This window comes from Leiobunum rupestre, chromosome 7 (assembly GCF_980474605.1).
Source record: "Leiobunum rupestre chromosome 7, qqLeiRupe1.1.hap1, whole genome shotgun sequence".
In the NCBI taxonomy this organism is placed as follows: Eukaryota; Metazoa; Arthropoda; class Arachnida; order Opiliones; family Sclerosomatidae; genus Leiobunum; species Leiobunum rupestre.
Window position 1 is genome coordinate 19,945,203 of NC_143390.1, and position 13,822 is coordinate 19,959,024.

The window sequence follows — 13,822 nt, forward strand, 5'->3', positions numbered from 1 at the left end:
ATATTACGTCGAACAAAGGACGTAACAAAGGTGGTTTTTCGGTTACCTTAAATAAAAATACCAATTTAATCACCAAAATAATATAAAATACGAGAATGACATATTCTATTAATTTCTGTTCTGCAAAATTACATTCATGGGTATTTTTTATGATTTTGCGAATTTACATGACTTTTGATGCCTAAACTACCCAAATATTTGATATTTTCCTAAAATAAACACATTCGAATCCCGGTTTAAGAATCTCTTTAAATCATATTTCCACTATTGACCACTAATTTCAATAATTTAAAAGATTTATGTTAGTCGTGTTTTGCTTACCTATTTCACCTTTGATACTTTCCGTCTATCAAACGATAGGCAGCTTTTGTATAGGGACTTGGCAGCATGACGTAGATAATACGTCACCCATGCATTTTCCAATTGAAAAAAAAAAAAGAATACCAGCATGGCGGCCATGGCCAAAGGTCTGGCGAGACGTCATGCTGCCAAGTCCCTATTGGTGGTCACTCTTTAACAAAGGATGTTATATTATACATCATACGATAGGAAATTTAATCACATGGGCACAACAGCCTTTGTATTGGTTTGCCCAACCCCGTATCCTGAGGGTGGGCGGTGCCCACTCTTTAACATTGGATGGTAACTTCTATATCAAACGATAGGAAATCACATGGCCTCATCAGCTTTTGTATTGCTTTGCCCACCCTGGTCTCCTGAGTGTGGGTGGTGCCCAAGTTTTAATCCTTCAACTTAGGATGGTATTTTATATATCTAACGATAGGAAATCACATGGCCTCCACAGCTTTTATATTAGTTTGCCCACCCGAGCCTCCTGATGGTGGGCGGCATCCATTCATTATCTTAGGGTGGCAATTTATATATCAAACGATAAGAAATCACGTAGCCTCAACATCTTTTGTATTAGTTCGCCTATCTGTATCTACTAAGGGTGTATGGGTTTGCCCACCCGAATACACCGATGTGGAACTAATATTACGGCCTAGGCCGTTTTGTTTACTTTGGTTTTCTTTTTTTTGCGCACAAGTCAGCTTCTTGGCTATGCAGATAGTTTTATTCAAATAAATAAATAGTGTTGGGAATGGCGGTAGTGTCATTAAAAATTTCGTCTGCTAAGAATTGAGTTATTAGAGGACCAACCTGAAGGAAAACAATTTAATTGTTTAAAAATTTTGCAATGAAAACAATTTATGAAAAAGATTAAGAAAACTAAATACATCTTAGAACCAATACACAAGATGAAAGATAAAAACAACGTCTTCCGTAACTTTCGTTCTAAATTGAGAGGTGTCGTTATAAATTGAGAGGTGTCGTTCTAAATTGAGAGGTGTCGTTCTAAATTGAGAGGTGTCGTTCTAAATTGAGAGGTGTCGTTCTAAATTGAGAGGTGTCGTTCTAAATTGAGAGGTGTCGTTCTAAATTGAGAGGTGTCGTTCTAAATTTTGAGGTTTAATACTTGGTTACCGCCTCCAAAATTTCGTCTTCTAGAACAGAAATTGATTGCTACGAGGACTGATCTTCGGGAAAACACTTGGATCAAAATGAAACTGAATGTTCTGGTAAGAAAAAACAAGCAGTCTCGTTCAATTAGTGAACGATGTCTGAAAAAGCCAACACGTCTAAATTAGTTGGGAACAAATATAAAGATGAGATTAAATTGACAAATGATCGTGGACTTAGAAGAATAATTTACTCAGTCAGCTTAACTTTTAAAAACAATTTATTATTTACATTACTGATACGAATACATGACTTGACCAGACCAGACTGCCCTACGATTAAATTTAAAATGCCTTACATATACAAACTAAAAAATACGATACAAATAAAATTACACAATGTTCTGGGTTTTTTTTACGTTTGCGTCATTTTTAAATGGGCTTAAAATATGCTAACAAAAACAAATTAAGTTTACGCTATTTTACACCCAACATTCCGCCCGTCTTGAAAATTTTGATTTTAAATACTCGATTCAAGTGGCAAAGGACATAATTTTACTATTGGTCGTTTGATTTGACTATCCATGGTTTTGATTGTGGCTACTCGAACACGGTCGTCTGCTCCCGGGTGCACCTCCAGAATTCGACCCATCTTCCATTTGGTTGGCATAATGTTCTCGTCTTTCAACAGGACCAGGTCCCCGATCTTGAGATTTGGATGAGGTGTTGCCCATTTCGGTCTCTGTTGCAAACGGGACAGGTATTCCTGGCTCCAACGCTTCCAGAATTGTTGCAACAGCCTTTGACTGAACTGCCATCGTGACAACTGATTGATCGGAGTGGCAGTTAGATCAGGCTCGGGAATGGCGGTTAACGGTCCTCCAACCAAAAAATGGCCAGGCGTCAAGGCAGAAAGGTCACTGGGATCCATGCTCGTAGACGTCAACGGTCTCGAATTAAGACACGCTTCAATTTGACATATCAGCGTCTGAAATTCTTCATACGTTAGTGTAGCGTTACCAGTAACCCTCCTTAAATGATACTTCATAGATTTGACTCCAGCTTCCCAAAGTCCTCCGAAATGGGGTGAAGCTGGGGGATTGAATCGCCACTGGATTTCTTCTTCCGTTGACCATCTGGCTATCTGAGATTGGGTTGACTTCGTAGACAGGAATTTCATGAAACTCTTCAACTCGCGATCTGCTCCGATGAAGTTCGATCCGCAGTCCGAATAGATATTTGCGCATTTTCCCCGACGAGAGACGAACCTCTTAAGGGCTGCTAAAAATGCTTCAGTCGTCATATCACTTACGAGTTCTAGGTGTAACGCTCTGGTAACAAAGCAAGCAAAGAGTACTACGTATGCTTTAAAAGACTTCTGACCACGCCCCTTTCGCATGGTCAACTGGAATGGTCCAGCGTAGTCGATTCCGCAGTTCAGGAAGGCTCGGGTTTGAAGGACTCGGGTCATCGGCAAGTTACCCATCAATTGTTTTGCTGTTTCGGCTTGTTGACGAGTGCAACGAACGCAGCGACGAATCTGAAATCTTACTGCATCCCGCATACCCAGAATCCAGTACTTTCGTTGTAGACAGGCCATTAATAGTTGGGGACCGCCATGTAGTTGTTTTACATGCTCGTAGTTGATAATGAGATCGGTCAAACAGCTTCGTCTTGGTAATATCATCGGGTGAATCTTGTCTGGCGACAATTGAGTATTTTGAAGACGGCCTCCGACCCTGATAATCCCATACGGATCGAGGAATGGATATAATGTCAAAAGTTTGCTTTTCCTGGACAAATCTTTCTTCTGCTTCAGTCGCTCGTTGTCTTCAGCAAATGTCTCCTGCTGCGTTCGTTGGATCCAAAACAGTAGTGCGTTTTTCCGTTCTTCTGTGGACAATGGTCCAGTATGCTTGGCTTCTCTGACGCCGTGACGAAGTCGTGCGTTATGAGCTACTCGTTTTAGGTACGCTGTGACGTTGATCAGCATACTTAGCGAGGAGTACTTCTGAAGGAGATCGTTGTTTACTCGACAATGAGTGACGATCGGTATAATCGTTTTCTCTTCTGTACCGCATTCTGTCGGCTCTGCAGTTGATACCCTAGCTTCTGTGGGTGTCCAACTCCGCAGCCATATTGGTCCGGTCCACCATAGTTCATGTCGTCGTAGCTCTATTGCTTGGAGACCTCTAGAGGCGCAATCGGCGGGATTGGAGTCGCCGGACACATGATGCCAGTGTGCGGTTGGGAGAAGCTCTTGAATTTCAGCCACGCGATTGGCCACGAATGTTTTCCAGCGTTGTGGCGCCGACAGAATCCATGCCAAAACAATCGTGGAGTCAGTCCAGCAATGAACGGTGGAGAATCTTTTTCTCATTGAGGTTTGAACGACTTGGATTAGTTTCGCCAACAAGAGAGCCCCGCATAACTCCAATCTTGGTAAGGTGGTCTTTTTTAGCGGGGCGACCCTCGTCTTCGCTACTATCAATTGGATTTTGACCTGACCTGTTCTTGAAGTAGTTTTTAGGAAGATTGCAGCCGCAAATGCCTTTTCTGAAGCATCGCTGAAACCGTGCAAACTTTGTTCTTGTATTTCTTCCTGCGATATATATCGTGCTGTCGTAATCTGTTCAATGTTAGTTAAGTCCTCTCTGAACAGTTGCCATTTTCGAATCATGGACATCGGTAACTCTTCGTCCCAATCTTTCTTTAACTGCCACATGTCTTGTAGCAATAACTTCGCTACGATCGTGACTGGAGCGAGCAGTCCCAGAGGGTCAAAGATTTTCGCCGTGTCTGATAGGATGGTGCGTTTCGTAATGATGGCTCTGGCTTCCGGAGACGTGACTGTGAACGTGAAATGATCTGGCGTCGGAGTCCATTGTAGGCCCAATGTTTTGAAGGTTTCATCGCCGTCCAGCCGCAACGACCCTTGACTTTCTCGGAGTTCCGGTGGGAGATTCTCCACTAGTACCGGATCATTAGATGTCCATTTCCTGAGTTCTAAACCCGCATCTCCTGTTGCTTGAAGGAGTTCTTTCTGAAGTTGTAGCCCTTCGGATCTTGTTTGGACACCCGTCATCAAATCGTCCATGTAGAAGTCACCGGACAACGATGCTGATGCTAGAGGTAACCCGTCTTTTACATCTCGTGACAATTGTTGAAGAACCTTGGTCGCTAAGTATGGCGCCGACGCTGTACCATATGTGACGGTTACGAGCTGCTGTTCTTCTAATGGCTTTGCTGGATCGTCTCTCCAAATGATACGCTGCCAGGTCATGTCATCGGGGTGAATCAGGATTTGTCGAAACATTTTGGCAATGTCGGCTGCCATCACGATTGGCCAAGAACGAAATCTAAGTAGAAGGTTGATGAGATCGTCTTGCAATCTCGGTCCAATCAGTAGCGTGTCATTGAGTGATTTTCCAGCCGTAGTTTTTGCGGAAGCATCAAAGACGACGCGGAGTTTAGTGGTCGTGCTTGAATTCTTGATGACCGCATGGTGAGGCAAGTAGTATGCCGTCTCGGTATCTTGCTTTGGTATTACTGACTTCATGTGCCCCATCGTTGCATATTCCTTCATGAAGGTGCGATACTGATTGTACAAGTCTGGATTGGTTTGTAGGCGAAATTCCAGACACAGGAATCTTTTGACTGCTGACTTCCGAGAATTACCGAGTTCCTTTGGATCTGTTTTAAACGGGAGACGAACGATAAATCTTCCTGTCTTGTTTCGAGTATAAGTGGCTTCAAAGATCTGCTCGCATCGTTTTTCGTCGATCGTCAGTAGCTGCGGGGACGTAACCTCCTCTATCTCCCAGAATTTCGCCAGTTGCTCATCCAGCGTACAGCCATGGATTTGGATGGACGTCGTCAGAACCGATATTTCTTCTTGGCATAATGAACCTCCGATCGCCCAGCCAAAAACAGTCTTGAAGGCTACTGGTAAGTGTCGTTTTCCTTGACGTTTCCCTTCTTCGATGACGTTGAAATAAACATCAGCGCCTAGAAGGACATCGACTGGACTTGATACGCAGAATGTTGAATCGGCGAGTTTCAGACCCTTTATGTGTGGTAGATGACTCGAGTGGAACGAATGACTGGGTAAGTTATGGGTAACCTTCATTAGGATTAAGGCTTCTACTTCCAAAATGTGGTTGGCCTTTGTCTTGATGTGTAGTTCACGCGTCCCTGTGAAGTTCCAATGCCGGAACCTCCTATGCCACCGATAGATAGATTACAGCGAGTACGTTTTAATTGCAATCTTCTGATTCCTGGTTCGCTGATAAAAGTGGCTTGAGATCCAGAATCCAATAATGCTCGTAGCGGTTGAAAATGACCAGTGTCATCCTCGAATTGAATAACCGCTGTTGGTAGGAGTACTTGGAAATCTCCAGACCTCTTAGTTGATAATGACGATAGTTCCCTGGATACATGTGCGAACACTCCTGGGCTGGAACTGTTTGATTCTTGATTTGGACGATGAAGTAAGCTGTTGTGTTTTAATTTGCACAGTTTACAAGTACCCCATCTGCAGTCGCTACTCTGATGATCGCCCCGTAGACAGTTGAAACATAATGAGTACTTTTTCACAAAGCCCCAACGCTCTTCGACGTTGGCCTTCAGGAATTCGGGACACTTGTAAATTGCTTGATCATCGCTGCCAATGATACATTTTCCCTTTACGGCTCCATGATGAGAGGTCATATACTTCCTTTGATGAGTAGATTATCTCGTTCTTGAAGCTACTGCGGACGATTGTGATGCAGCCAGCGCTCGGGCCCGCTGTTCTAGGAACGTAGATAGTTCTTCATACTTCGGACGTTTTGTTCCAGTCATCGACAATTCCCATTGACGCCTTGATTCGAAGTCCAATTTTTCCTTGACTGCGTAAATCAGTACTGCATCCCATTGATCTACTGGTTCTTGTAATACCTTCAATGATCGGATACATTCAGATGTCGTATCGATTAACCGCCGTAGAGCTGAGGACGATTCCTCCTTCACTGATGGCTCATTGAATAATCGTCGAACGTGTGCTTCTATGATTTCTCGTGAATTGTGGTACCGATTCTTGAGGATATCCCAAGCTTCATTATAATTGCCGTCTGTGAGCTGAAGCGACTGAATAAGGAGCGCAGCATCGCTGTACGTAGCATTCTTTAGATAGTGCAACTTCTGAGCCCCTGATAGTAGCGTGTTGTAATGTACTGTGGCGACGAATAAGTCGTGGAACGGGAACCACTCGATGTAATTACCACCGAATCTTGGAAGGTCGATTGGCGGGAGTCTAATGTCGGCGGTAGGCTTGGATGGTACAATAGCAGTTGCTAAAGCCGCCGCTGATCTCTTGGCATCGGCATCTAGAAGGAGTCGTTCCATCGTCTCTGATCTCGTCATGATGTTGTTATACTCTGTATCGTGACCATCTGATTCGTCTGGCTTGCAATTATGCATAATTAATTCTTGGACTCTGTCTAGCTCGGCGGTCAGCTTCTGTATCTTGTTAAGATAGAATGGCGCATCTGAGTCAGTCAGGGCTATCAGTTCACTCTTGGTCAATGGTTGTAAAATGTTGTTTTCCAGTCGGGTGACTTGACTTTTGATATTCTTACGTTTATTCAGGATTGCGTCCATGATGACTGGCAACGTTCTTGACTGATTGCTGAGTTGAAATTAAGGATTTCCAAGTATCTCACGAAATGATAGCTGGAACCAACGAGATTGAGGCGTAAATTCAATCGATGCGTTCGTATCCGGCTCGACGGACCAAAAATGATCGTGGACTTAGAAGAATAATTTACTCAGTCAGCTTAACTTTTAAAAACAATTTATTATTTACATTACTGATACGAATACATGACTTGACCAGACTGCCCTACGATTAAATTTAAAATGTCTTATATATACAAACTAAAAAATACGATACAAATAAAATTACACAATGTTCTGGTTTTTTTAACGTTTGCGTCATTTTTAAATGGGCTTAAAATATGCTAACAAAAACAAATTAAGTTTACGCTATTTTACACCCAACAGACAAATAACCTCGTGTTTAGTAGGTTTGGTTCTAAAATTCAGAAGTTTCGTTCTTCAGAAGTTCAGAACCGCATTCTATTTTGACCAGAGTTTTCGGGTTCATTGAGACACCCTGGTTGTTATCTCCAATTGGCCGATCTCCCAACTCTTCTAATTTGACGACCGACGGAACACCAACGAACACCATGTAGTCATCAAGGGGCTCTTTTTTGATGGCGCTGACATCGACTGACAGTCTTTCAGTGTCCAATACCACTTCCATCTTAACGGGAATTGTCGCGGTTGGGTTCACGTCAGAGTGGGGAATTTCGGGTTGTTCGACGTGGGCGTTGTCGGGGATTTCGGTGCAAGATTGAATTTGTTCCTTGGTCAAGTGTCGAAGCTGCACCGAGCAAGCACGAACTCCCCATTGACGACAAAGGCTCTCAGTCAGCCGTGGTCGTGACGGTGTTCGGTGTCTTGGATCTGATTCGTGACCGGTCGAAGCACCACTTTGGTTTCCGGGATGACCATCAAATCGTAGGAAAACATGGAGGTTTCTTTTCGTGGCGAAGTTATGGTCGCAAATAAGGCCTTTGTATGGCTTTGCCCTCTGAGCGTGACGAGCTTTTTCGTGGTGAGTTAAATTTATGTCGTATCTGGCCCAGTGTCCGCGCTTTGGACTACCAGATGGTTTCTCTCTCGTGTGAGTTCTTTTGTGAGAAATCAACCGGGTTTTTCGGGCACATTGAAATGGTTCTTCGCCCGTGTGAGTTCTTTTGTGGATGATCAAAAGTGTTTTGTGTGCAGACGCGTAATTACACTGGTCACATTGAAATGGTTTTTCGCCCGTGTGAGTTCTTTTGTGGATAATCAAATTGCATTTATGTGCAGATGCATAATTACACTGGTCACATTGAAATGGTTTTTCGCCCGTGTGAGTTCTTTTGTGGGTAATCAAATTGGTTCTTTGTGCAGACGCGTAACTACACTGATCACATCGAAATGGTTTTTCACCCGTGTGAGTTCTTTTGTGGATGATCAAAAGATTTTTGAGTGCAGACGCGTAATTACACTGGTCACATTGAAATGGTTTTTCGCCCGTGTGAGTTTTTTTGTGGATTATCAAATTGGTTCTTTGTGCAGACGCGTAACTACACTGATCACATCGAAATGGTTTTTCACCCGTGTGAGTTCTTTTGTGGATGATCAAAAGTTTTTTGAGTGCAGACCCGTAATTACACTGGTCACATTTAAATGGTTTTTCGCCCGTGTGAGTTTTTTTGTGGTTAATCAAATCGGTTCTTCGTGCAGACGCGTAACTACACTGGTCACATTGAAATGGTTTTTCGCCGGTGTGAGTTCTTTTGTGGTGAATCAAAACGGTTCTTTGTGCAGACGCGTAATTACATTGGTCACATTGAAATGGTTTTTCGCCTGTGTGAGTTTTTTTGTGGATAATCAAACCGGGTTTTCGTGCAGACGCGTAATTACACTGGTCACATTGAAATGGTTTTTCGCCCGAGTGAGTTCTTTTGTGGATAATCAAATTGCATTTTCGTGTAGACGCGTAATTACACTGGTCACATTGAAATGGTTTTTCGCCCGAGTGAGTTCTTTTGTGGATAATCAAATTGCATTTTTGTGCAGACGCATAATTACACTGGTCACATTGAAATGGTTTTTCGCCTGTGTGAGTTTTTTTGTGGATTATCAAATGGCTTTTTCGTACAGATGCGTAATTACACTGGTCACATTGAAAAGGTTTCTCGCCGGTATGTTTTCTTTTGTGAACAATAAAATATCCCTTATGGTTCGTGGAATAGACGCACTCAGTGCACTTGTGTTTCTTCCCTTCTCGGCTGCTCATTTTGCCAGTTTCATGCTTTTCGTTCTGCGCGTAATCTCTTTTGGGTTAGGAATCTGTCTCGCTGTTTCGACCGGCAGGATTTGAAACGTTGCTTTTAGGGCCTAAGCCAAATGAAATTCCAAGATTACCAATCACGAAATGGATTCGGCGGTCACCCCTTCTGAAAGTGATAAATGAAATTAAATATTGTTTACTAATATCAGTGAAAACAGCGAAAATACCTTGGAAATTTGGGGGCAAATAACGGAAACCAATTAGTTTAAATAAAGGAAAACATATGATTAATAATTAAGCTTTCGCGTTCAATTTCAAATTGTGAAAGCCACCAATCAGTACATTTTGATCAATTTAAATACATTTTAGAATGGCTGTTAACATTTTTGAAAAATTCGCTCTCGCTTTGTGTAATTTATGGTTAAAATAAAAAAGGGTTATGGTGTCAAACCGCGCACAAATATTAAAAAAAGATATTCCGCGCTGCCGCCAACTCGTATTAAAATACTTAATATGTTTATTTAAATTTAATTAGACATTTGTTATAATAATCCGGGTAACACTGCGGCACTTTATAGTACTGAAATATAAATCAACTTTCAATAAACTAACAAGTTAATAATAATTAAGTTTAAAAAAATTAAAAATAGACACGCACGCAGCGTACAATATGGAATTAAATGGTGATTTTAGAAGCAGATATTTTAAGAATACAAAATTTTAATACTGACATTGATCGAACAGTTAAATTTGAACAACCACTAACTAATAAAATAGCTTTGATAAAAACCTTTTTTAATATCAATTAAAAGTCGGTTTGTAAATGGTAGAAATCACACTGGAAAAGGTAAAAATTATTTATTACAACAACGTAACAAATTGTAGTTCAGCAAAAATCGGAGTTACATGTCCAAGTCATCTGTATAATAATTTCCACGCACTTTTTAAAATTTGTAAATCACTAAAACTCACATTCTGTTTTTCTAATTTTAGTAATATATATATGATTAGTTCTCAATTATTTACAATTACCACCATTCAAAATTATACAATGTGAATATTTGATTTTAATACAGTTTAAAATACATTAATGCATTATGTTTCGGTCGGCAAAACGTATTCGTGATATTTAAGTGGTGGAAATTTTAAATGAAATGGTCGTAGGATTAAGAATTTGGTGTTCTAAATAATTTTTTATTATTTAAGTATATGAACTTAATTAAAAAAATTACTTATAAAAACTATATTTCAAAAAACAGAAACTTAAATTTAATTGAATTTAGTTTAATTGAAACTGCGGAATTTTCAAATGTCAGTACTTCGAATGTGGTAGTATTACATCGCTTATATTTTCTCTGCTATAAACGCCCCCACTAAATTTATTTTATTATTCGATTGACCTTGTTTACGAGTGTAATTTAAAATTTAATTTGGAAAACGCAACAACTTTTTTCAAGGTTTTTTTTACTGGAACTATCGCGCCATCTGTTTTAGTTGTTTTAATTGGATGCAATTATTTATGTATTAGTGTTTTTTTATTCCTGCGCAGTTAATTATAAATATTTTTAAAAAGTGTTTGTTAATTGAAGATATTATTTCCTTTTTTTAAATTATTGTTTAAAAGCACATCAAAATATTTTATAATAAAGATAGGTCCATAGGTCAATGTTCTTTTGTCCCGTACCCTACTGTAACGTAAAATTAATATTTCGCAGCTTTCCCAATTGCGATGCAACGCTTGTGGTTTTTTCGTGTACAAGGCTTAGTTTAAAATATTCAAATGTAATAATGTTCATCCTCATAATTGAACAAATCTAAATTAAAGTATAATTCTTGCACCTACCTTTATTAATGTAATATGGCATACTTTGTCGTAGTAGAGGTATTTCTTTAAGGAATTACGTGTTATTTTCTTTGTGGAGTAGTTTGCATACTTTCGTCAATTCGCCCGAACGTTTTTTCACCCGTGGAATTTCATCGATACAAAAGAACTCGCGAAAAACCAAAGAAATGTAATAAAATGTTAAGCGTAACTAAACAACATTGTGTTTCGAATATTTTCACCTATTTTGTTCAATTGACCTTGTAGATTGCCTTAGAACAATTTGTAGATTTTTAACGTCTCTTTCAAATAGGGGCAGTTATCTTTCTTTCTTTCATTTGCTATTTTCAATGACAATTAACGAGTATATCGATATCTATTACATTTGTGAAGAGTGTACATGGCAATATTTAGCAAAATTATAAATGGAACACGATATTAAAAAAATATATTTTAAGGTATAAATACTTACGTATTTAAATTATTTATAACTCGGATATTACTTAAAATGAATAACCCTTGACTTAATAATCTTTTAATAAGGTAAAGCTAGGTAGCAATCATAAACGTCATTACGAAAATAAAACACATTAAAAAGCATGTCATCGATACATTTGGGAAAACAAAGAAAAATATGACAGAACTCATGAAAATTAACCAGGAGTGGGAGGAAAAACAAATTGCGGAACAACGGAAGTGGGAAGAAAAGCGAATGGAGAAACACAAATATGATCTGAATGACTTCTGCACGACAATGACACAGTCTTTCAGTGTTACTGTAAAAAATGTATTTGGTCAATTTACGGAATCAACTAGTTCAAGGGCTAGTATTATTTCACCCATTGATTCTTAATTTATAAGTAATTATCAGACACCACTCCCCCAAACATCGGCAACGCAATCGCCCCAAACTTGTCAATCACCTCAAATGCCTCAAACAACTACCTATGCTAGAAATAATATTAGTTCTATCTCTGCTAGAAATAATATTAGTTCTATCTCTGCTAGAAATAATATTAGTTCTATCTCTGCTAGAAATAATATTAGTTCTATCTCTGCTAGAAATAATATTAGTTCTATCTCTGCTAGAAATAATATTAGTTCTATCTCTGCTAGAAATAATATTAGTTCTATCTCTGCTAGAAATAATATTAGTTCTATCTCTGCTAGAAATAATATTAGTTCTATCTCTGCTAGAAATAATATTAGTTCTAACTCTGCTAGAAATAATATTAGTTCTATCTCTGCTAGAAATAATATTAGTTCTATCTCTGCTAGAAATAATATTAGTTCTATCTCTGCTAGAAATAATATTAGTTCTATCTCTGCTAGAAATAATATTAGTTCTATCTCTGCTAGAAATAATATTAGTTCTATCTCTGCTAGAAATAATATTAGTTCTATCTCTGCTAGAAATAATATTAGTTCTATCTCTGCTAGAAATAATATTAGTTCTATCTCTGCTAGAAATAATATTAGTTCTATCTCTGCTAGAAATAATATTAGTTCTATCTCTGCTAGAAATAATATTAGTTCTATCTCTGCTAGAAATAATATTAGTTCTATCTCTGCTAGAAATAATATTAGTTCTATCTCTGCTAGAAATAATATTAGTTCTATCTCTGCTAGAAATAATATTAGTTCTATCTCTGCTAGAAATAATATTAGTTCTAACTCTGCTAGAAATAATATTAGTTCTATCTCTGCTAGAAATAATATTAGTTCTATCTCTGCTAGAAATAGTATTAGTTCTAGCTCTGCTAGAAATAATATTAGTTCTATCTCTGCTAGAAATAATTTTAGTTATAATCCTCAATTGCCTTTAAATTTACCGTCACCCCAAAAACAATTATCTCAGTCGCCCCAAATTTTGCAATCACCTACGTCCTACGCAACTACTGAGAAAAATAACACTAGTTACGTCCCTGTTACTCAATTATCAAATATTTTCCAAAGTCCTCTGGCCCAATCACATTCACACACGAGATATCATTCAAGTCAAATATTTCTTACACTCCTAATTAGGGATGCAACGGTTCCACTTTTTTGGACTATCTCGGTTCCGGATCCGGTTCCGGTTCCTAAATTTTTGCTATATCGGTTCCGGTTACGGTTCCGGTTCTTAAAATTTTAATTTATCGGTTCCGGTTCTCAAAATTTAGAACCGATCGGCTACGGTTCCTATACGGTTCCAGTGTGTTTAGTATTAATTAAAGTTAAATACACAAGCAATTCAAATGAAGTTAAAGATAAATGAAATCCACCAAATTTACTTATTTAGAATATAAAATTGGTTTTTGATAAATTATATTTTAAAATAGTAGCTTTCTCAGTGACGTGGCTATGGGTTCGGGTTCCTCCCGCGAAACTGTTTTTGGGGTCCATTATAATCATTAAGGCCGAGTCGCTATTACCGACATCTAGAGTTGGGGCGGACATGTATCGCCTTCTACAATTAGATTTAACACGTACTTGCATGTTAAATATATAAAACGATTAAAAATGGCTTTACGCCCTAAGTGAAACGATTAAGATAAATCACGGCAATGAGCGTCTGCAGCATTAAAAACAAAGGTTCTGGTAGTGCTTGGAAATCTGGAGTTCAGACTCCCAAGTCCGACCAGAATCACGATCAAGATGACTTAATGTAAAATA

At 38.9% G+C, this 13,822-nt stretch overlaps 2 protein-coding genes across 2 annotated transcripts; both read right to left on the reverse strand.

Annotated features, from left to right (window-relative positions):
* Positions 1-1,980: 1,980 nt before the first annotated feature.
* Positions 1,981-5,589, reverse strand: LOC149935066 (uncharacterized). Its single transcript, XM_090153522.1, has one exon. It carries the CDS (start codon positions 5,587-5,589, stop codon positions 1,981-1,983), a length of 3,609 nt encoding a protein of 1,202 aa, XP_090009648.1.
* Positions 5,590-7,487: 1,898 nt separating this feature from the next.
* LOC149935067 (uncharacterized) lies at positions 7,488-11,361 on the reverse strand. The gene is made up of 2 exons (XM_090153114.1): positions 11,189-11,361; positions 7,488-9,511 (listed from the first exon to the last, which is right to left on the reverse strand). Exon 2 carries the CDS (start codon positions 9,349-9,351, stop codon positions 7,534-7,536), a length of 1,818 nt encoding a protein of 605 aa, XP_090009240.1. The 5' UTR covers positions 9,352-9,511; positions 11,189-11,361; the 3' UTR covers positions 7,488-7,533.
* Positions 11,362-13,822: the final 2,461 nt, after the last annotated feature.

Coding starts and splice junctions, on each gene's coding strand:
- LOC149935066 (XM_090153522.1), bottom strand. CDS start 5,589: ATGAAGGTTACCCATAACTTACCCAGTCATTCGTTCCACTCGAGTCAT.
- LOC149935067 (XM_090153114.1), bottom strand. CDS start 9,351: ATGAGCAGCCGAGAAGGGAAGAAACACAAGTGCACTGAGTGCGTCTAT.